At 41.6% G+C, this 24,211-nt stretch overlaps 1 protein-coding gene and 1 long non-coding RNA gene across 5 annotated transcripts in view; one reads left to right on the top strand and one right to left on the bottom strand.

Annotated features, from left to right (window-relative positions):
* The window catches only part of LOC134023037 (uncharacterized), a 258,879-nt gene that overhangs the window by 29,732 nt on the left and 204,936 nt on the right, over positions 1 to 24,211 (bottom strand). The gene's annotated exons all lie outside the window — the stretch shown is intronic.
* On the top strand, positions 10,069 to 23,436 carry incenp (inner centromere protein). 4 transcript variants are annotated; one of them, XM_062464812.1, is made up of 19 exons: positions 10,069 to 10,409; positions 10,845 to 10,996; positions 11,206 to 11,313; positions 11,396 to 12,036; positions 12,976 to 13,024; positions 13,166 to 13,377; positions 14,078 to 14,117; positions 14,198 to 14,291; positions 14,392 to 14,532; positions 14,671 to 14,688; positions 15,092 to 15,201; positions 15,318 to 15,438; positions 15,529 to 15,651; positions 15,754 to 15,917; positions 16,008 to 16,128; positions 21,448 to 21,513; positions 21,730 to 21,789; positions 22,686 to 22,839; positions 23,117 to 23,436. In XM_062464812.1, exons 2-19 carry the CDS (start codon positions 10,854 to 10,856, stop codon positions 23,299 to 23,301), a joined length of 2,550 nt encoding a protein of 849 aa, XP_062320796.1. In that variant the 5' UTR covers positions 10,069 to 10,409; positions 10,845 to 10,853; the 3' UTR covers positions 23,302 to 23,436. The 4 variants fall into 4 exon arrangements, with proteins under 4 accessions (XP_062320796.1, XP_062320794.1, XP_062320793.1 ...); XM_062464810.1 differs by lacking the exon at positions 10,069 to 10,409 and adding an exon at positions 10,525 to 10,612 and having other exon boundaries at positions 21,451 to 21,513; XM_062464809.1 differs by lacking the exon at positions 10,069 to 10,409 and adding an exon at positions 10,525 to 10,612.

Below are 24,211 nucleotides of genomic sequence, written 5' to 3'. Positions count from 1 at the left end.
TCACCGATTCTCACCACCTGTGGCCTCCCCGTCAGGAAGTGGAAGATCCACTTGCAGAGGGAGGTGCTCAGTCCCAGGTCCACAAGCTTGGAGACCAGTCTGGAGGGGGTGATGGTGTTGAATGCTGAGCTGTAGTCAATGAACAGCATCCTCACATACGTATTCCCTTTGTCCAGGTGGGAGAGAGCGGTGTGCATAGTCAGAGCGATGGCATCGTCTGTAGACCTGTTGGACCAGGGTGGGGGGCAGCGAGGAGCAGATGAATGATTTGACTAGCCGCTCAAAGCACTTAATAACACCCATTGGAAATGCCAGTCCTAGGAATTAATGACTGCATCTTTTGTTATGAACTGCATCATTTCAACATATTTGTGAAATAATAAAACACAATGCCTGCTTTTTCCCTCCCACATGAACAACACAGGCCATACTTATGTAAAATGAGCTGGTTTTGGATTGTGTTAGACGGTTTAGCATCTATAGCTCCAAGAGGAAAGTTTAGTAGTTTTATTACAAATAATTGAAAGCTTAATGTATGCCAGTAGTGCTTCAAATTATTGGGTGGTATAGTCTCATAAATTTTCGTGCGTATGTTACTCGTGTGTACCTGCTACTCGGAGCAGGTACACATTTGAACAGTAGATGGCGTAGTTCTGCCAATTTAGTGGAATTTAATCTGAACCCAGATAACGATGTTACACATACAATACATTCATAAAAATAAAAAAAGGACAATGATTACGTTTTTTGGGGTCTCAAAACATCCAACTTCATCCATTTTCAAAATCAATGTTGAACTAAACCAAACGTCAACGGATGGCAAAGTCTACAATGGCTGCAGTGGGCAACGCTCTTAGCGTAGAAAATGTTACGCCTTTGCAAACAGAATTTACGTAGCCTGCCTACTCCCGCCCACATGAAAGTCATTAGCATACATTGTTGATATCCAGAATTCAAGTCTGGATATCAAGAATTCGAATTTTTGATATCCAAAATGCAATTCTTGATATCCAAAATTCGAATTGTTGATATCCAAAATGCAATTCTTGATATCCAAAATTCGAATTGATGATATCCAATATGCAATTATTGATATCCAAAATTCGAATTGATGATATCCAATATGCAATTATTGATATCCAAAATTCGAATTGTTGATATCCAAAATGCAATTCTTGATATCCAAAATTCGAATTCTTGATATCCAAAATGCAATTCTTGATATCCAAAATTGGAATTCTGGATATCTAAAATTGAATTCTTGATATCAAAAATTCATTGGTTAAATGATAAAACGGCTTGCCATAGATATCAAGAATTGCATTTTTGGATATCAAAAATTCGAATTTTGGATATCAAGAATTCATTGGTTAAATGATAAAACGGCTTGCCATAATTTTGCAGTTTCAGAAAAACAAGTCCGCCACTGACCAGGAAAAACGTAGTATAAAGTCAATGGCGCGTTATTTAGATGCTATTTTAAGGGCGCAAGCTTGGTCCGTGCGCACTGCTGGCGAGGCCAGGGTCTTCTTTCTGCGAAGCTACGTTACATTGTTTTGATTTATGGCGTGTTACATTTCTTCAATGATTATAAAAAGATTTTCATTAGAAATTTCTATGTATGTGAACTTGATTTGTAACAATTGTGGCAATTTCCTCCCACGCCTGTTTAACCGAAGCTAATTTTGGTGGGCTTCTTCTCCCATCTCCATCCGAATCAGAATTCGGTTTATTCGCCATGTAGCTTATGTTACACAAACACAGAATTTACTGTGGCAGGAAGGTGCAAACAATAAACATAAAAAGTACAATAGTTAAACTAATTCTAAGGACTAAACAAGTTAAAAAATATAACAATTAAAAAAATAAAATATATATAAAAATAAGAATTTGAATGAGCAGCATGAGCGGGCAATTTAGTGCAATGAGAAAACTGCTTTTTTGCCTTTCCCATACAATGTCACTTCTCTATCTGTTACGGCCCTGACTAGAACGTCGGTCTCCTCGGCTGTGAACCGCTCCTGGCTTGCGCCTAGCAAATCCGCCGTTATAATAGCAATCAGCCATGGAACAAGCGTTGCTCTTAAAGGGAATGTGAGATGACGCTCTGATTGGTTTATTGCACGTAACGCCCAAACCACACCCATTAGTAATGTAGCTACTTCGGACCAATCCATTTTAGATTTGGGCCAGGCGCAAAGTCATTTATCCCGCCGGCAAAATAGCAACCACGCCGGAGTCCCGCCCACAAAGTTACTTGCGCTTTGCGTTTTGATACTTGCGTTTCAGATCGTTAAAATAGGGCCCTATGTGTCAATAGGGGTCAGGAGAAAAATACTGGCTAAACGTTCCTTGTCATGACTACAAGGAGATCTCCAACTATGAACTCTCTAGTCTGAGAGTTGTCATGTGTTGGGAGCAGTGAATCTCTGAGACTGTTCATTCAGTCATTTAGCAGACACTCTTATCCAGAGCGACTTACAGTAAGTACAGGGACATTCTCCCCGAGGCAAGTAGGGTGAAGTGTCTTGCCCAAGGACACAACGTCATTTTGCACAGCCGGAATCGAACTGGCAACCTTCAGATTACTAGTCAGGGAGTCAGGTGGCTGAGCGGTGAGGGAATCGGGCTAGTAATCCAAAGGTTGCCAGTTCGATTCCCGGTCATGCCAACTGACGTTGTGTCCTTGGGCAAGGCACTTCACCCTACTTGCCTCGGGGGAATGTCCCTGTACTTACTGTAAGTCGCTCTGGATAAGAGCGTCTGCTAAATTGTTAATTGACTAAATTTTAAATGTACTAGCCCGATTCCCTAACCGCTCAGCCACCTGACTCGACTGTTGTAATGTCATTACTGCCTGACTGTCAAAATCTATGTTTACATTATTGTGCCCTATAAAAGATGGTCCTCCGGCTTTCAGAGGAGAGAGGGACATGATTGAGACCTAAGCCTGGTGTTGTGTTGTAATACACAATACACAACACAAGTAACAACACAACTGGTTTGGTTTTCTCTCCAACAACAGTCTGGTTTTCTCTCTCAATCTGCACATTGATAAATACTTATTAAAATCCAACTGAACTAAACTCAACTGAACACTCCGTTTATGAAGAGACGGATAAAACACTTTCTTCATCACCATATAGGTCAGAAATTATTACAAGGAATTAGCACTGAATAGCACTTTGTTGGGTTCCAGGTCACCTGAAATCACTACCTCTTTTTTGACACCTGCATAATAGTCATTATACTCAGATACTATACTTTATATCTTTTAGATGACACAGGTGTATGTGGTCAAATTAGTAGTGGCTGAAATATTCTTAGAGTTAGTTGTTTACTCTATGATTTTCTGATACTCTAAGTTAGCTTCTGTTTATAAATAGCCTACCCTGACCCAGACCATAAATAGATAGGTAATAGAAGATATAGAGAGAGGGAGAGAGAGACAGAGCGAGAAAGAGAGATATTCTTTGCTTTAGTGCCATCACATGGTAACTCACATGTACTTTAACAAGCATGCTTCTTACTGATTAAATTAACAAACTACAAAGTAAAAAATACACTGACTGCTAGACATCAAAGTTATTCAAATGATTCCATTGAATTATTTGACATTTAAATAATGAAAAATGAATACACATGCGTTTATACAAAACGTATGGAGAAAAACTCACTCTAAAACTCACAAAAATTGTAAAATGTCACATCACTTTGAGTGAAATAAAGTCTGAATAAAAATATGTTATGTTCATATTTAAACAATCCCCCATTAATACATTACCTTTAGTTCTAACATGTGAGCCTGACTTTGGGCCAATGGACTACAGTTGTTTGAGATTACATTGCCAAAGTATAATCAGAATACAGTTTAATCGCCAAGTAGTTTACATGAAAATGAATTTACTTTAGTGGGCTGGTGCATACAATAAACATAAGAATTCTAAAAGTGTGTGCAGTCTTTAAATATAAAGTAAGAAATTTAATACATTTAAGATATTTACAACAAAATACTTACAAACTGTACAGTATTCAATAAAATAAAAATTATGTAATGCTCAGTGTTTATGTGTGAGTTAGTGTCAGTTGGGGTCCTGGGCCTTGTTGATGAGGCCAGCTGCAGACGGAAAGAAACTGTTCTTGTGGCATGAGGTTTTGGTCCTGATGGACCGCAGCCTCTTGCCCGAGGGGAGTGGCAGGAACAGTGTGTGTCCAGGGTGGGTCGGCCACAATCTTCCTCACTCGCCGCAAGGTCCTAGAGGCGTGCAGGTCCTCAAGGGATGGCAGATTGCACCTTCTCGGCAGCTCGAATGATAAGCTGCAGTCTGCTCGTCACCAGTGCACCATCATTGTCTTTGGCAGGTTGAACTTCTTCAGCTGCCGCAGAAAGTACATCCTCTGTTGTGCTTTTTTGGTGAGAAAGCTGATGTTCAGTTCCCTCTTGAGGTCCTGGGAGAGGGTAGTGCCCAGGAAGCGGAAGGACTCCACAATGTTGACTGGGGAGTCACACAGGGTGATGGGGGTGAGTGGCGCTGTATTCTTCCTGAAGTCCACAACCATCTCCACTGTCTTAAGAGCATTGAGCTCCAGGTTGTTCTGGCTGCACCAGGTCACCAGGATGGCCGCTTCCCACCTATAATCAGACTCGTCTCCACCAGACATGAGCCCAATGAGGGTGGTGTCGTACGCAAACTTCAGGAGTTTGACGGACAGATGACTAGAGATGCAGCTGTTGGTGTACAGGGAGAAGAGCAGAGGAGAAAGGACGCAGCCCTGGGGTGATCCAGTGCTGATGGACCGGGTGTCAGAGACCTGTGTTCGCAGCTTAACGCACTGCTTCCTGTCAGACAGGAAGTCTGTGATCCACCTGCAGGTGGAATCAGTCAGTACAGTCCAGGCACGTCCGCAGATCCTCCATAGCCTCCCTGGTCCACTGTTTTGCTGTCCTCACAGCAGGTTTACAGAACTTTAGTTGCTTGTATGCAGGAATCAGGTGGACCATGTCATGTTCAAAGTGTCCCAGAGCTGCTCAGGGGACTGCGTGGCAGGCTCTACTGACTGTGGTGTATCAGTGATCCAAAGTGTACCCTTCTCTGGTTAGGCATTTGATGAATTGTATGTATTTGGGGAGTTTGTGACTGAGATTTCCTTTGTTAAAGTCACTGAGTACAACAACCATGGAATCTGGATTTGCACGCTCTACCCTCAGAATCAAGTGCAAATAAGCAAGCATAGAGAACTTGGCACACATTTGGGGCACTGCGGGAGGGTTTTGTGCACAGCCATGGGGCTTCCTGGCACTGTGGGCATCAGTGCACATTAGTACAACCCAGAATCTTTCACTTTTGCAGAGGAGATCTCCAGGTCTACACATCTTGATTCTGGATCCTGTTTGATTTTAAGTTGAGGATCTAGTCCTTACGCCTGGGGCACGGGGAAGTGCCTCGCAGTGCCACGATCAGCTACGACTGGCTCAAAGCTGTTCACACCAGATGCGCATTTCTCCACGCCGGTCACCAAGCCTTTCAGCTACTCTGAGCTTTCCTTTACGCTGACATGGTACATAAACATGGCATTGGCTATATCTCAGCATTGATCCTTATCTACGTTGTCAAATTGGTGCTGGGGGTCATACAACTCCCTGTGCTTTTCAACTTCAAGAATTAATTTGATGTCTGGTCTTCAATCTACCCAGACACTCCCATGTTACCCCGCTCCTCATCTCCCTCCACTGGCTTCACATCACGGCCCGTATCAGATTCAAGACTCTGGTACTGACCTTCAGAGAGGTGAACGGGACTGCACCCGACTACATCAAGTCTCTCCTCCAGCCTTCCCCCCCCCCGCCCCGCCACCTACAGTCTTCTTCTGACAACCGTCTGGTGGTCCCACCGCTCAAGAGCGCCTGGTCCCAACACAAGCTCTTCTCCTGTCTGGCTCCCCAATGGTGGAATCAACTCCCCACCTCCATCAGGGACACTGACTGTCTCCCCACCTTCAAGAAAAGGCTCAAGACGCACTTGTTCCGGGAGTACAACGGCACTTAGGAATTCTTGGCTGGACCTGATGTTAGTTTCCTCCAGGATCACAATGACTCGTAATGAGAGACTTGTTGCTCTTGTTGGTTAGTTGTAACGGTTTTAAATTCGGCGAGCGCTCTAGAACGCTCTTAGAACGCTCTTAGAACGCTCCTAAGAAGCTCTTAGCGTTAAGAGCTTCTTAACGAATCTGGGAAACGCGGCCAATAAATATCCTCTGTTTTCCCTCCTTCTTTGCTAAAGAGTTTTGTGATGTTGACAAGTTCCATATCCTGCGAAATATCTTCTGTTCCAGCCGCGGTGAGCTGCTCCCCCACTCTTCCCTGGATATACTGGACTGCCTTCCAATCTCGGATCCTGCCTGTTCTTGACTACGTTTTACGGATCGCCCTTTTGAGTTACCTGCTACGGCTTACTTTCAGTTTTGTTTCCCGGGCCTTCTGCTTGTGTGATTTCAGTTGTCCATTAATAAACTTTCCATTCCGCACTCCGCATTTGGGTCCTCCTTGTAGCCAGACGTGACAAAAGTGGGACGAGCTAATCTTCCTGGGGTCCAACAAAAAGAGAAAAAAATTAAATTACTTAACAATGATAATCTAAAATCAGTAACATTGTAGACATCATTATAAACATAATAAGAAATGATTCAAAATAAGTTATTACAGTATTACAGTCATTATTACATTTATACAGTAAATGTGTCCATTCCCTACTCACAATTTTAAATAGTGCATTCTCAGATGGTACCCGAAGAGACTTTTCTATTCATTTGATGTATATTCAGTGGGCAATTATTCCAATGATTGATGGCACGATAAATAACTGTTTTCTTCAAAGCATTTGATTTTGGGCATGGTAGCATCATCTGGCCATCATCAGCTGACATAGTCAAATGAGAATGAACCTGTTCACACCGAACAGTTTGGTTATATAAGAAAATGGGTTCAGGGTTTTTCCTGGGTCAAAATGGGTCTTCGGTGCTCCAAAATATATATATATATATATTCTTTTTTTTTTTTCGAAAAAAAGAAGAAAATATATAATATTATATATATATATATATATATATATATACATATATATTTTTTTTTTGGAGCACCGAAGACCCATTTTGAAATAAATCTAATCTAATAGCTAATGTAATATTGCACATATTTTCGTCCTATTTCCCCTAAAGCAATGAAGTTAGGCTACTTAAAGACACCTTACACTCATAAAGTATGTTCTAAATGGCATAAATGCTGCCAATTAATAATTGACGTAACAACTTATTGTAAATGGTCAGTAGCCTAGCCAAGGTAGGCCACTCTGAAGCATGTACACTGCCTGCTTCATTTGATCTTGATAGGCTAAGCATTCTGTAGCAAATAATAACAATAAACCCACTTTTTATTAATTAAAACAACTTCAGCATAATAATGCACCTAAAATACAAACGTGAGCAAGGGCAGCAATCGCTATCGAATCAACAGACGTGCAATTTAGCTAGCAGTGGAAGAATACAAACAACGAAAATCACCATTTAACTTTATTTAAATTTGCAAGAACTATAAACTTAACACATACAATACAATAACAGGCTTAAATTAACTGACAACATAAGTTATACGATTTACAGTTCTCAAGGACGCACACACGCAATCTCAACTGCGGTGTGAAGCGCGTGTCCGTGCTATTCTCCGACATGCACTCAACAATCAGTGCTGATAGACGGCCTAAAATGTTGTACAGCCTGATTTCTGATACCGTGGCGGCAGAAATTTAGCCATAGAGGAAACACTGCACTATATATTATCATTCCAGGTTAAGAATACCAATGGAGGCTGCGTTGGAAATCGTAAATCAAACTTTTGTCAGCATTTTGAGTGGAAATTTCATTTGCATTTGTACAGGTGTATTCGTGCACGTCGGGCTGGCCCTCGCAGCCGTTCTGTCCATTCGCGAACCTCACAGTCTTGATCAGACAATCAACCCGCGAATCAATCTATGCAGTAACTAGTAAAGTAATGCAGTTACTTCTGAAATAAGTAACTAGTAACTGTAACTAATTACAAATTTTCGGTAACGTTCCCAACACTGGTTAACTAGCAATATGGCAAGCTAATGCGCACGTTGAAACAACCAAAACTCACCGGAGGTTTCGGCAGGGAAAACACAGTAGAGAAACAACAGAAAAGAATCTCCCACAATGCAGTCCTTGGGTTACTAGTAAAAGATTATCTTATCCACACAATCCTGATTAGAATTAACTAGATATAGCCTATAGTCAAATTGATTAAAAAGATATATCTTATCTTACTGTTTTGTTTTTTTTTAATCAATTTTCGCCACATTAACTAGAGCTCTTTTCTAACGCAACTTGAAACAACGGAGAATCCCTAATAATGAATATCAGACCTAGCGCGCACTCTACTGGCATGTAATTTGACACTTATCTAGTTAAAGATCCTGTAAAGCAAATTCCATGATTGCTTCTCAGTACATTATATACGTGTGAAATGAGTTCCTGAAAGCATGTGCAAAGCGCGAAAACTTTGTCGCACTGAAATGTGGAGTTAGACCGAAGAACAGTTTCTCTTCCGTTTTCAGATCAGGTTTTAATGGGCGGAGCCAAAAAATGCCCTATTTACGTCATTTCGCCCTATCTACGTCAGATCACTGAATGGCTCCTCCTGCTGTACTGTTATTGTAGCTTACATCAGCTAGCTAGCTAGCTTCAGGATGTCTCCAACCACCCGCAACTGCATCTTCCCTGGATGCAAGAACTAGCTGCGCTGCAACGCCATTTAAGTTCCCTGTTGATAATGAAAGGAACAATAGGTGGATAGATTTTGTGAAGAGCCACGCTCATGGAAAGCTTTGGATAAACTCAAACAGCCGCCTCTGCGCCACTGACCATTTCATGGCGGACAGTTTTAACATGGACCAGAGACAGACGGGGTTCACCAACACACGGCTTCTCTTGCAGCGCGGAGCCGAGCATCACCCCCCCCGGCCGTTCATCCTCCGGTCGCACCTGGACCATCCACCACCGCCAGTTCATCACTCAGTTCTGTGTGCTTGTTATAATTATAGATAACTTTTCCAGAGCAAACCGCTAACTTGATATTAGGCTACTCGGTGTAGAATGATGGTATTTTGGTGAAATGGTAGCTAATGTGCTAGAAGTAGAAGTTGGAGAGCTCACTATCTGCTGTCTCTGCTGTAAATGTTTACTCCTGTGTTACAGCTCAGGGGAATATTTCATTTATATGCATCTGTATGTTTCACTCATTGAACAAATACATTCTAATTCTATACTGTTTTGTTCGGCTTGACGTAGTCGTAGGTAGCTTACTTGAGAGAGGCGGCGCCGAATTCCAGCAAGGGGGCCGAGCTTCAGCTCCTTCAGGCGACACGCCCCCCCAGTCTCAAACAGAGAAAACTGCTGATTTTCTTACGATTTCAAAGCCTAATTTAACATACTTGTCTGTGTTTTTTTTTCATTCTAATTTGGATGGGTAGTTAATAACACATTATTCTGTGGTGTGGTGAACTTGAAACTCGTTTTTAATTCCACTTTACAGGATCTTTAATAGAATAAAAACGACCGGACGAGTCGGGTAGCAAATCGGAAATGCAATACCACCTACATCCACCGGGGCCGTTGCCTCAAGGCAAGGGGTGGGGGTCTGACCTCACTATGTACCTATGTTACTGCAACACCACTTTTCTTAGGGCCACCGGGTTAACACCGACAGCGTTTATAGGCGGCCCGCAGAGCCGGTCCTTCCTACAGGCGACATAGGCAGCCGCCTAGGACGGCATGAAGAAGGGGGTGGCATTTTCCCAAGTGCATCCATTAATTAACCCTCCCGCACAACCAGTAGAGGGCGCCAACCGCGCCACGTCATATCTCCGTGTTGCGTCTTGGGGGGGTGCTGTTGATACATCTCGCCTAGGGCGCCGAATGTGTTCGGACCGGCACTGGCGGCCCGTATCAACTGCCTTGGCCGTTTGGAACCCATAATATTAAACTCAGTTGGATAAACCATTACTGGGCAAATCTATATATATTTCAAGTGCTTCATCCGCTTGTTGCCCAGTCTTCGCCGACAGGGTTGAACCTGGAACAAGACGCAACATTACTTTTTCATACCAAAACGAGCAGACGTTTTCTTACGTCATTTCAGAACGGCACCCCATTGGCACTGGGAGTTTTAAAACTATATGGACAGTTTTCATCGGGTGGTACGGAAAAAGAGGAAAATGCAGTAGTTACGGTTTTATGAACTTCTTGACACTGCAGGACCGCGGCGGTTATTATAAAATATATGACTATATACATTTGATCCTGTGTCTTATGTTCTCAGGGTAGGGGTCTTATTTCAGGTAAGTAGACTAGCTAATCGTTTTGGTTGAAGTCATTTTGCCAGTACTGTAAAAGTCTACACCAGTGGTTCCCAACCCTAGTCCTCAGGGAACACCTGTCCTGCATGTTTTAGATGTTTCCCTGCTCCAACACACCTGATTAATATGAATGGGTCGTAATCCAGGTTTGCAGAAGCCTGCTTATGACCATTCATTTGAATCAGGTGTGTTGGGGCAGGGACATTAGAACAGCAGACTACCATTAACTATTTGCTGCTTGCTAGCAACTTAGTTTACGTCGCCCAGCTAGTCCTAATTATTTATCATAAACTAGCATTGCTGGTTGTTTTGTTGTCGAATTCACTATTTCTTCATAGTGTTGCTGTCAGGCAGGCTTGCTAGTCTAGATAAATTGCATAGCGCTGCACTGTTAATAAGCCAAATTGTATTTTTCAGGCCTTCACCATGAGCTGCTCAGTTTTCTCGTCAACGCAAGCCCTCATGCAAATGTTTGATGGCAAAGTACAAGAATTTATAAGTGACATCGAAAACGTCCACATGGTTTGGCTCGTGGAGATCCAGCAAGAAGCCAATCGGATGTTCTCTAGGTGAGTTGACAATTTGAAGGTTTGTGTTGTGCATATACTCTATTATATTTATATTAATATATAATGTAGGGTCTTCCCTCCCATTTCCAAGTTAAGACTACTGGAAATATGAGAGAACATGAAGGGGGGAATGGTTTTACAGAGTTGGTTCTATTGTGTTTACAATAATTGCTGATTTATGAACTGCTTATTTTTCTTTTGCATCCCAGTGATTTCAGTGCTGAGCCAGAGTTGATGCCAAAGACCCCATCCCAGAAGAAAAGCAATCGCAGAAAACGAGTTTCTTTGGGACGGGCTGAAAAGACAGCCAAGAGACGGTATGTTGTGCTCTAGCCTACTCAGTTAGGTGACTTTCATAGCTACGCACACCTAACTGTTTGTGTCTATTTTCACCCTTAGATTTTCAAAGGGCAAGCGTAGTAACTTGCGCCGCTCTTCTGTTAGTACACTGAATCTCATTGCTGAAGATGATGTTGGCCCAGAGGCAACCACCTCTGAGGTGTTTGAAGAGCCCAAACGCAGCACTCGTAGAAACAAACAGGGCCTGAAGCAGCAGTCTGAGGAGGCAGAGGATGTGGAGCTGCTTTCAGGTATCAGCAGCACCCCTCCCAAGTCTCTTTCAGATAGGCCTCCAGAGAGGGCACCTAAAGAAGAGATTAATGCTCAAATCCCGGTGAACAACACACACAAGGAGACAGAGACAGGGAAGGAGTTTAATAGTCCGCACACTACGAGTCCACACCACTCGCCTGCCAGCCTGCAGCTGCCAGAAGCTGTGGTGAAACTCACCGCTGCCGACCGCCGGTCTGCTGAAATACTAGTAAAAGCAGCGCCCTCCCCTGGCCGCTCCGCCACCAAGATGGCCATAGCCACCACCTCCAGCTCGTGCAGCTCTGTGCGCCACTCTCTCACCCTTCGGCGCTCCCTGGCAGGCCTACGCCACAGCATGACCCAGGAGTCGGTGCGGCAGGCCTCCAGGCGTTCCTTCCTGAAGAAGAAGGCTCGCATGGGTAGCTCCACCTGCAGCAGTAACGTCAGTGGTGAGTAATATGTATTCAAGACATACTGTCCATATAGAATAAAATACAATACAAGGACACATGGTAATGGACATAGACAGGAATATGTCTAACGTGATTAAAATGCATACATTTTTGTTCCAATGTTTCCAAAAACAAGTGGAATACCTGGTCACTTTGTAGGATCAGTTAGAACCATTCTGATCAATCGTTTTTTTATTATTTAGCCGGCACACGTTTATACGTTTAATTCCTTAACAGAGGATGAAAAGTGGTAACTTGACTAGATGCAAACGTATGACTTGCACTTGTCCATCTTAGGAGCTTAAGCGATTTTCTGAATGCATCATTAAATGCCACCTGAAGCTTTTTCATTTTTGCTTTAATTTGAGCCATGAACAATGTGGGCTGTATAGAGTGGAGTACAGAGGCTTTAAAAGGTCAATTTTAACATAATACGTACACGTGAAATTTGCGTGCAAGCATATTGGCTTGTCCATACAGTTTGCAACACTGCTGCTGCACATTGTCATCACATAACATCTTAATGTAATTATTGGAGGTGGCAGGGGGTGCTGTGTCAAATCCAATGCTTTTTCTGCCATTTTTGTCAAACTAGAGATGGTAATTTGTTGGGTTGTGTTCTGCAGTTGCAAGTGAGGTGTAGATGTCCAACTTTTTAACCCTCGTGCTGCCTTCGGGTCACATGACCCAAAGGTTCATAACGAACCATCGTTGTGTTTACCCGATTTTACCCAATACAAAAACAAATTAAAATTATTTTCTTTTAACCTTTGCAATGTGGGGGGTCTGAGACAGCCCAACGGTTAAAAGAATATGCTTCACTTTGTCTTTGTATGCGGTAAATCTGTCGCAATACGAAGGTGGGTCACAATGACTGATGGGTCAGAATGACCCGAAGATAACACAAGGGTTAACTGACGTTATCTCTCAATGCAGAGGATGTCATAATGTCTGATGGTGAAGAGGTTGTAGAGAATACAAAAGGGTAAGAATATTCCATATTTGTTTCATTAAACACTGTTTTATTCCTTTAGTGAATGTTTGTTGGCGATTTCATTTGTGTTTTAGCTCCACAACAACAGTGTTCTCACTTCCTTTTGAAGTTCATACTGTGTGTTCGCCTTAGGGTGGTGTCTGAAGAGGCAACCACAGCAGAGGAACAGACTAAAGCTACCCACACAGAGACTTCTCCAGAGGTTCAGGATAACAAAGTCCTTCCACAGTCAGAGTTCGACGGAATTCGTTTCACCCGCTCCATGGCCCAGAACCCTCCTAGCATGCTTTCCACCATCCCCATGATCACCAAAGACAAGAGTAGCACACCCTGCTCTGGTTCAGGTACCATTTGTCATACCATTTGCTGTCTGTCTGCACAGACTACTGTTAGTCTTCTAATATTCACAAACATACTGATGTTGATTCCATAAGTGTGGTCTTGCTAGGCCTACTAATGCTCCTGTAAGTGCTCCAGTTAGGGCTTTTGAAAAAGGTTGAAAAAACATTGGTTAAAAGGACAAGTGCTGAAAATTGATTCCAGTGCCAAATTGTAGCTAAATAGACTATTTCTAAGTGCAGCTCAAAATATTTTTTATGAACCCAAATCTTTTTAATCCAAGGCAAGACCATGGGCCACACGATCAGAAAATGACAACAGGCTAACTCAATTGTGTGTGACCTACAATTAAATATGGCATCATCTAAACTCATGAACAGTTTTGGGAACAGTTGAAAAGGCAAAACACTTTTGCCTCTAGGATGCTGTAAAGGATTGCTGGAATAAAGTGTTTTGTAAAATTCTGCACAAACTTTTAGAATTAATACCAGAGGTAAAGTTGTCGTCAGGGCAAATAGTGGTCACACCAACTATTGAGACGTTTTTAGTGTTCACAAAGACAGTTTTATATTATTATTATTTAGAAATAAAAGTAGACTGTTAATGGGCTTATGGAACCTGCTGTATAAATGGTGGTCTGTGTGTAGTATCTTTGTTCTGTGTGAGAATGTGGCTTAACGACAAACATGCTTGATTTGTCCGTAGATGGTCACTGGAAAAAAAATCAGTCACACTCAATTCTAAGGTAAGTTGTGAAACTATTTAGGCCTAAAGTCAAATAATAGAGTAAAGATACATTTTCAGTCAACTATGCCCTTGTCCTAGATCCCAACCAAGCTCCAAACGCAGAGGCACGGATGCATCAGGCGATTTCCAAAGCCCAAAGAAGAAGCCCTCTCCTCCCCAAAAAAGCCAGACTGTAAGTTGAAGGTGTTTTCAAACTGTTAGCCATAGCACTGTCCTGTTTCTTTTTCTAAGCGGTGTCATCATGACATTAAACAATGGTCTGTGATGCCTAGGCAATAAGGCCCAATATGAGGTCCTTCCTTCATACTGTGCAGAAGAACCAGATGCTGATGATGACTCCAAGCTCTGTAGGCCGTGGCAGTGTGATGAAGTCCTTCATTAAACACACCACTCCTCTCAAAGTTGATGCCAAGGTAAGTCACAATCAATTTGGCCTCCTCACATCTGCTAGCATTACAGTCTGTCCATTTTTACAGAAAAGCTTAAATTTTTCTAGAATGTTCATAATGTAGTTTCTTAATCAAACATCTCTCTTCCTCCCTGCTTCCTAGTCGGTCAATGGTATCGTGGTAAGTGTTAGTGTACAAACCAGGTCGGATTGTAAATGTTGGGGGTTTTATAGAGTAGTTTTCGGTACTTCACCAAATGTGTGAACATCTTGTCACCCCATCTCATCTTTGTTGGTGGATAGAAATGGTACTAGTTGGCTTTCCTGTCTATGAACTGTTTATGTTTTATGTTTTTATTTGTTTTCTACGAACATTTTATGTTTTAACATTGTAAAATATTTGGTAATTAGATCAGTGATGCCCTGCCATCCTCTTTATTACTATCACTCATTGTCTGGATTTCACTTTAAATAAAAGAAATCGCTACTACAAACCTTTTGTTATTTAGTTTCACTATAGCAGTAGAATCTGTCATGGTAAAACTTGAACTGTTTATAACTAATATATATATATTTTGTTTCAGGAAAGGGAGCGTCTGAAACTGGAGGCTGTTAAAAAGAAGCAGGAGCAGGAGGAAGAACGGAAGAGAAAGATGGAGGAGGAAAAAAGAAGAAAACGTGAAGAGATGAAAAGGTTTGTGTTAAGTAAAATGTGGTTTGTTTAATGTATGTAAAATGTTGCTACTTGCTTGGATTACCCTTATTTCGCTTTACCAGTAAGTTTCAGTATGTCTACGTCATCCCTTTCAGGAAGAGGGATGAAAGACTCAGAAAAGTTGTGGAGGCACGAGTAAAGGAAGAACAGAAAGAAGAAGAGAAAAAAAAGAAAATTGAGCAAAAAATGGCACAAATTGACGAGAAAAATGATAAAGTGAGTATAGGGTTAAGCCTGTCATTCAGTGACATTTCAAAGGGTTCGGGTGTGCGACGTGGCTCTTATGTCTGTACTGTTGTTTCTCAGCTGAGAGTGGAGCGTTTGGCCGAAGAGAAGGCCAAGAAGAAGGTGGCCACCAAGCGGCAAGAGGAACTGGAGCAGAGGCGGAGGTTGGAGGAGGAAACGAGGAGGAAGAGGATCCAACAAGCTGTGAGACCCCATTCCAATGTTTTTTGGGGGAGTAGCTTATGTCGGTCAGTATACTATGGATGCGAGGATGTGGTTGTGTGTCTGACCCTTCTGTGACCCCAGGAGGAGGAGGAGAGGCGCTTGCAGGAGCAGCAGGCCAGGCGGAGGACAGAGGAGGAGCAAGAGCGAGCTCGCAAACTGGCTGAGGCCCGCCGGGCACATGAGCTGAAAAAGGAGCAGGAGAGGGAGAAAGAGCTAGAGAGAGAGAAACAGGCAGCTGCTGAAAAGTGAGCTGTTCTTCCATTTGATTACTCTTTTGGGAGATTTTTCAAATTTGTATTCCTTTTATGGGATCATCTTGATCTTGCTTGTTTCAGAGAGCGAGCAGAGCGGGAAAAGGCCCTGGCTCTCCAGAGGGAAGCAGAGAAGTCTGCAAGAGAGAAGGAAAAGAGAGTGCTAGAGGAGAAGAGAAAGGAGTTGGAGGAGCAGACGAAGAGGGTAAATTCAAAAATGAAGTGTGGTATGCTCAGCCACATACCAACTGATTTAAGGTCTCACATACAAAACCATAACCTCACATATATACCATTATACTCTCCCATCAGGGTTTCCCGCAGCACTTTGCAGTTAAGGCAGCCGCCTAAGAAACACACGCCTGCCTTAACTACGTTGTCAAAAAAAACAGAACGATATCGTCCGTTTTACTCTGTCCTGTTTTCTCCCTTTCATTCCAAACCATGACCAAATCCAGTCTCCCTTCTCTGCAGAACGCATAAAAATGTTGTTTTTATGCCCGGTCTGCCGGCAAACCCCACCCTACCACCTTAACTAACCAATTTTCTGCAGGAAACCCTGCTCCCATATTTACCGTAATACTCTTGCACATAAACTGGCATAGAGAGAGAGGCCTCTAGAACAGCGGTTCACAAACTTTTTAGGCCACGCATCCCCTTCTACATCCCGACCAGGTTCACGCACCCCCACTCCCCCATGCCTTAAAAAAAAGCAACAGAGCCTATTTATAGCCGCATTAAAATCGGACCAATGAGAGAACAGTTTGCTAGCGCGTGGAGTTTCTTTACAAGATTTAGTCCGCTGTTAAATGTTGCAGTGTAAACACAAACCGAACAAATTCATGTTTTTGTTTTGTGAAAAATCGCAATTTAATTAAAAAATATATATATATATTAACTCCTTATGATGGCGATGTTGATACGCCAAAGCCGAAGTTTGATATTTCCCGGCATGGCCGAACGGTCAAGTTGTTTATTATATGGCATGTTTCGCTCTTTTCATTTTGTAAATGAAGAGAAATGGTCATTGTTAATAGAAAACCGTTTTGTTTAGCTCAAGTCTTCTCACGACACAATGTGTTTCAGGTGTTGCGTAGCTAACTTCAAGGTACAATGATCAATAGAAAACTCACAACACGGCTCAGCTAAAATGGCTTTAATTTACAGTAAAGTAACAACACAAGTGATTCAAACTATAGTTTGTAGTCTTCATTATCACTTTCAATAACAATTTTCGCTGCTTCTGAATTTCCTCATGGCTGTTGATGTTTATCAATATTGCTCATTTTGAAGATGACGTCAGAGGTAGGGATGCGTATTGATAAGATTTTAACGATTCCGACTCCTTATCAATTCCTGCTTATCGATTCGATTTTCTTATCGATGTTCCCCTCTACAGCCAACTACTGTGCGTCCTGCACCCCCCCCCCCCCACACACACACACTCGTTCTAAACACATTTCTCAAACTGGCTTTGACTGGCTCTGAAATGAGCTAATACCTACCACCTCTAGGCCTCTTCAGGCCTCTGTTTTCAAAACAAAATCTAGGCGTGTTTAGGCGTTTTCAAGCACATTTAACAGGACTATTAAAAGGTTAAACAATTAAAATGCTAAGTTTAATAATAGATTAAAAATCGATATGCTCAGTTTAATAATGCGACGTTTGCTAATAACACACGCCGCCCCAATAACGTGAAATGATCAATAAGATCAATACTAATGGGAGACGAATGCCGGAGCTAAAATGTATGCTTCAAACGACGGGACAGAAGATAACTAGATCGACTACACACAATACACAGTAACAAGTGGTTGTGATCACTTTTGAGCAGTTTAGCTCTACCTTAGATAGTTAGAGATGAAGCGCGAACGTTAGCTGCGCTGCTGCATGCATCGAACACATATGACGTTCCAGTAACTTCATTCCATGCTGTGTGTTCAAATGCTTCTTCATATTTGTAGTATTTCCTCGCTTCGACGAAATAGACTTTTTACATGCGTTACAAGTGGCGTTGTTGTCATTTTGTTGTGTGAAATACAACCAAACTTTAGAAGGCTTCTTCCTAGTTGCCATGTTTGCTGCATGCGCGAACTTTTATAGTTTATTCAGACAGACGTTCGCGTGTCCCATTATTAAACTGAGCATATCGATTTTTATTCCATTATTAAACTTAGCATTTTATTTGTTTAAGGCACAGAGAATCGTTAACAGAATTGTTAAGGAATTTTGCTAACGATTCCAAGGAATCGATTCACTGGGAACCGGTTCTAAACAAGATCCGGTTCTCGATACCCATCCCTAGTCAGAGGGCAATACAGATCCGTATCAGACCGGCGAGCAGGGCAATACGCGGCTGGCATGACTACCCATTAGCCAATCAGAACGCTCGTACTGTCGTTGCCATATAAAAATTTATATTAATTATTACACCATTAGACCACCATTACATTTTTCCACTCGGCGCGCACCACACTTTGGGAATCCCTGCTCTAGAACAATGGTAACTAAACCTAACGAAAATCGGGTTAAATCATTTGCAAACTAAATCAAACATTACAAATTAAATCACAACATACCAATGTCACAAGTAAGAAATCGCAGTTACTTTTGTCGGTTTGAAGAAAGGTAGAGTCGATAGTTTCGTTAGTTGTCCAACGAATAGAAAACGGAATCTCTCGTCAAAGTTCCGGGCGGTCCAGTGAGGTTGCTTCATGTGAGGAATAGGTTGGAAATGACGCGTTCAGTTTAACTCCTACGAAAAAGCGGGGAGTGATTGTTTATCGTGGGTTTTATAATCCAAGCGAAAGGGGTTATCCTTTTGAAGGTGAACTCTTTCATTGGTCAGTTACTCCCCACCTGGGCGTCATCCTGAGATTCACGTCTAGGTGTGAAGTGGTTGGTAGCTTTTGAGTTCAGTATTTCAAATGTTCATGGAATGCTTAAGCTTCAAAATATAACAATACAACATTCATAAATGGTTTTGTTAGTATGGTACAATTATTTGGATCTAAAATTGACTAACGTAACTCTACCTGAAGGGAAGTTATAATCAAACATCAATTAAACAACATTCTAAGTAAATAAGAAAAGCACACATTATAACACATCCACTACTGTCAATGAAATTGTGTCCATGAGCCATGTAGTCCTTGGGACTATGTTTAGAAATCCAGAAAAGTGAGTTCTTCCTTAGACCACAGTATTCACACAAAGGATTCTATGTTCTGACCCCATGCTGGGCCAGGAACTTGAAGTTTCTCCTGATAAGAAAGGGGAGGAAATCCCTGATTGATATCGGATTACAGATACGTTTGAAAAATATTGAGGATTACTTTGAGATACTTTTACATTTGGGAGTAGTTGGTTTTCAAAATGTATCCTTTTAATTGCAAAATTCGCTGTTTTTTTATCATTGGCCTTTTTCTCCATGACGTTGCACATTTGCTTAACAGACACACTAGCTTGTTAAAACTGTGATTATGGCTGCCTAACAGTAAAACGCAATCGCAAACATTGTCGCACCAACACAATCATTAAGGTAAAATAATTTCTGTAGCCAGGGATACAGAAATTTTTATTGAAGCCACTGCTTTTTCAATATCCCAGTCTACAGAAATAATTTGACCTTAATGAGTAACGTTAAACTCACCTTCAGTCCACCCACCGAAATACTGCTGAGTTTGATATCGGGGTTGCATCACTTGGCTAGCATTAAGACTTGCACTCTGACTCCTGTCAGAGTGCTGCTGCTCCTTGATGCACCTGATCCAGGTCTGAAGAGCCGGCGCATTTCATCGTCAACGTTAGAAATCATCTGTGGATGGCTGTCGTCTTTGATCCAACATTTCTGACAATGACGTTGCAGCATTTGGAGTATTCAACATTTTATTAATGAGTCCAATGGCTTCATTAAGCCGCCCACTGTCTGCCAACAAGTCATGTCACTCAGTCTCGTCTTGATAGGGAAGGTGGGCCGTTAGCTACATGTACCTGAAATCCTCCTCCTTCATGTATAAGCCAGTCAGGAACTGAGAATTTAGTAGGGCTGTCCCCGACTAAGATTTTCTTTGGTCGACCAAGACTCGACTAAAACGTCTGAAAATCGACTAATTGAAATTTGAAACGCTTTTTTTTTCCCACACAAAAAAAATGTACAAAAATTTTCCCGATCTGACTCAATGGCTGCTGGACATTGCAGATTCAGCCGCTAATAGCCTACTAATAATAAGACTTGTATCACCAGTCCTGTTGTAACCGAATGCCGATGGTATTTAGTATATCTTACAATGTACTACAAATAAAAAAATATTGTTTGTTTAACATGCAAATCATCAGAGCGCGCTTATCACTGCCTGAAAACTTGCAGCATGCGAACTTACGTAGAAGCTGAGTGGGGAACGGTGCAACAGAGAAAGATTTTGTTGTCTTGGCCGGAGAAGATAATGTCATTCGATTTGGATGTGATTCTTATAATAGGCATATTCATTTTTCAACCCAGCGCTTTAGCATGAGCGAAGTAGGGCTATGCCAACTTACGTTTTTCAGGTGGTAGGCTACATCATATTCAATGTCGAACTATGAAAAATAAACCGTTGTAGGCAGAGTTTGCATTCAAAGTTTTTCGAGTCACCCAGTACTTTGAAAATGGAAATGTACTTTAATGAAATGCTGCCATACCACAGATTTCTTTGCCATTTTGACTAATAACACCGACAGAAGGCTATGGCAGAGTTTGTAGTTCGGCAGCCAATTGTGCTTGTGCCGTGTGCAAAATACCAAAACAAAGCGCAGATTAACGAAAGGGAAACCAGTAACACCTTTTCTTTTAAATTATATATTTTTAGAGGTGCTTTATTTGTCTTAAATAATATAATCTACAATTTCTGTAGAACATTTTGTTAATTCAGCAATGATGACACAAGCGGGAATCACATCTCGCACTGCCATACGGCAGCTCGACTAAAAAAAATCTTAGTCGACCAAGAGCATATCGACCAGAAAATCGACTAGTCGACTGAGTGGGGACAGCCCTAGAATTTAGTACCATTTCCTTTTCAAACTGCCTTCCGTTTCAATCAAATTCTCTCACATAAGCAAGTATTCTCTCTTGCACAGCCTGTTATTCTTTTACATTTACACAGTAATTATGGTTCTTGCATGTAACTATTCTTATTCACAGACTATTAATCTGACTTACATATACTATTACATACACATATTACATATACTAAACTGTTTCACACATACTATTTGTCTCTCTTACATATATTGTCATACTTTAGTATGATGGTGCATATACAAGGGTATTTTTGTGTGTGTAAGAGAGAATAGCAATCTGTAAGAGAATATGATAGTAAATAAAGGAAAGTTTGACTGCATGTAAAAGGGTATGTCAGTTTATGTGCAAGAGTATAATGGTATATATGTGAGGTTATGGTGTTGTATGTGAGACCAAGTATGAATTATCGCCTATACGGCCTCTCATAGGCTCCTGATTTCATATCTATGTTTGTTCCACAAGGAGGAGCAGGCGAGGTTGGCTGAAGAGGAGAGGGCTGCCAAACAGAGAGAAGCTGTCAAGCCAGAGGTTACAAATTTATACCTGATGGTTGTTGGTTACAGACAGGGACTTTGTGAAGAATAATTTTAAAGTGTGGGAACACTTAAAATCGTTGTTATTGTTTGTATATTGATGCATTATTATTATCTGTGAGTATAGTACGATTCTTTCAGATAGATATTTCATTTCATCACCGATCAGAGTTAAGAACGGTTTTTCACCCTTGTATGCTCTCTATTGCAGCATGCTGTTATGACACCTGTAGGAAAAGGATTAGCTTTAAACCAGACTGTGGACATTGAGGTATGGGAGTAACCGTGCATTTCTACTATCCTGTCTAATACTTGCCTTCAAATTCAGAACCTGAGTATAATTTGTATAACTAGTGCTGTGCTCTTGGTGCAACCAGTGATTAAGATGTTGTTTAATTGATTCAGTAACTCACAGATACACACACACGCACAGATTCCTAGAATTATAGCATTGTGTGTCAGTAAAGTGCAGTGCCTGTGATGGACGCAGTGATTTAGATGTTGGTTAATTGATAGTACAGTGGCCGTCACAAAAACACTGCAGTTTGTAAACATATACTATAAGGTGCTTAGGAAAATTGCATTATTTTGTACAGTTTATGGCTTGCATATCATTGACAATAGTGTTTACATTGAATTTGTTTTTCTTAACCCTTGTGTTATCTTCGGGTCATTCTGACCCATCAGTCATTGTGACCCACCGTCGTATTGCAACTACTTTACTGTATAAAAAAACAAAGTGAAGCATTTTCTTTTAACCATTGGGTTGTCTCAGACCCCCCACATTGCGAAGGTTAAAATAAAATTATTTGTATTTGTTTTTGTATTGGGTAAACACAACGATGGTTCTTTATGAACCTTTGGGTCATGTGACCCGAAGGCAGCACAATAATTATTTGCTTGGACACAATTACGATATGTGTAACCTCATTCTCTAAATAGTGCCTCAAAACCCCTCACCATTAACACTATTGGCCACAACACTGTTACTGGTTGCTAGTTCTTCTTGTTTGACAGAATGTCGGTTGTAGTTGAATGCTTACTCAGATATAGCCAAATTTAACCCTAATTTGTCACGTCCAAACAACGTCATACACATATAGAGATTCCTGGCATAATAGTATGATATATTCAGACTTATAGTATGATTTATGTCCTTCCCTGCAGCAATCGCCTCAGTCTTATGAAATCACTCCGAAGGGTGGCAACAAACCTTTGGTTATCAGCTATAATCCTGAGAATTATGGGATGGACCAGAATAGCGATGACTCCACAGATGATGAGTCGGCACCAAGGAAACCCATTCCATCATGGGCAGAAGGTATTTTGACGACAAAGGAATATGCCTCTTTTTATGATTCATGACATTATATATTAACTGATCACCAATCACATCTATAGTTATAGTCCACACGGCCAGTATAACGTGGCATTTGCCTCATTACATCATAATGACACATTGGAAATTGCAGTAGCGTTTAAACAGTTTCTTCTGGAATACTTACGGAGTTCTTATGGAAAAGGGGAGGATACACTGACAACTGTAACAAATGATTTGATTCACATTATATGACTGTAATTTTAACTGTGTCCTTTAGGCCTCAGTCTAAAGCAGTCGATGATGAAGCAATATTTCAATCCGCTGAACCTGCACATTTACTTTGGGGAGATCGAAGAGCCACGGTTGGAGAACATCTTTGACAAGAGCAAACCTCGTTTCTTCAAACGCACCAGCTCTGCAGTCTGGAACTCACCCCCACGAATGGGAACTCTCCCCTTTTAAACCCTATGTAGTGGGGGAAAGTATTTTTATATATATTTTGTTTCATTTAAAGAATATTGTGTTCATGTTGTAAAATGAATAAAATTAGTTGAGCATCATTAAAGTCAAATGAATAAATAACTTATTTCAAATTGCCCTCATCAGTGATGTGTGGATCTGTCACATTTAGTTAAGATTACCCTTGTGTCAGGTGGCTGAGCGGTTAGGGAATCGGGCTAGTAATCAGAAGGTTGCTGGTTCGATTCCGGGCCGTGCAAAATGAAGTGTCCTTGGGCAAGGCACTTCGCCCTACTTGCCTCGGGGTAATGTCCCTGTACTTACTGTAAGTCGCTCTGGATAAGAGTGTCTGCTAAATGACTAAATGTAAGTGAGCTTCCTCTGGGAATTTCGTTCCTTTGGCCTAACATTTTTGTCCCCCCAAAATCTGTCAAACCAACTATACAATAGAAAATTATTGCTTGTTGCTTGTTTTGTTTGGTGAAATTGCATCAGTAAATGTGTCGCTCCACCTTAGGACTGTATGCAGCGGGTGGTTAGCTTGGACATGCTGTCTGGACCACCCACTAGCACTAGACAGCACATGCATTTCAATCGGGCTACCAGCACGGCTGGGTACACGTCAACAAAATAATTTGTTTTTCACTCAGCCAATTGAATGCCATCTCTGAGGGATCAGGGGGGTGAGGGAGTTTCTCGTCGGAGAGGGCGTTCCCTGTGGCATATTTATACTTCTCCGTTTTTGCGGAGACGGACACAGGGAACGCGCTCTACGTGCACCTCCTGATTTTCCTGACTATCCGTCTGTCATTTTACGGATACCCCTTGGCTGTGATTGGTCTGTATTAAGAACCGCTTGCGTCAGGGGTGGGGGCGGGGTTGCCGTCATAGACATATGTCTATGGTTGCCGTG

Source organism: Osmerus eperlanus, chromosome 7 (genome assembly GCF_963692335.1).
Source record: "Osmerus eperlanus chromosome 7, fOsmEpe2.1, whole genome shotgun sequence".
Classification (NCBI taxonomy): domain Eukaryota; kingdom Metazoa; phylum Chordata; class Actinopteri; order Osmeriformes; family Osmeridae; genus Osmerus; species Osmerus eperlanus.
The sequence above is the reverse complement of the archived record's forward strand: the minus strand, read 5'-3'. Positions and strand labels throughout refer to the sequence as shown.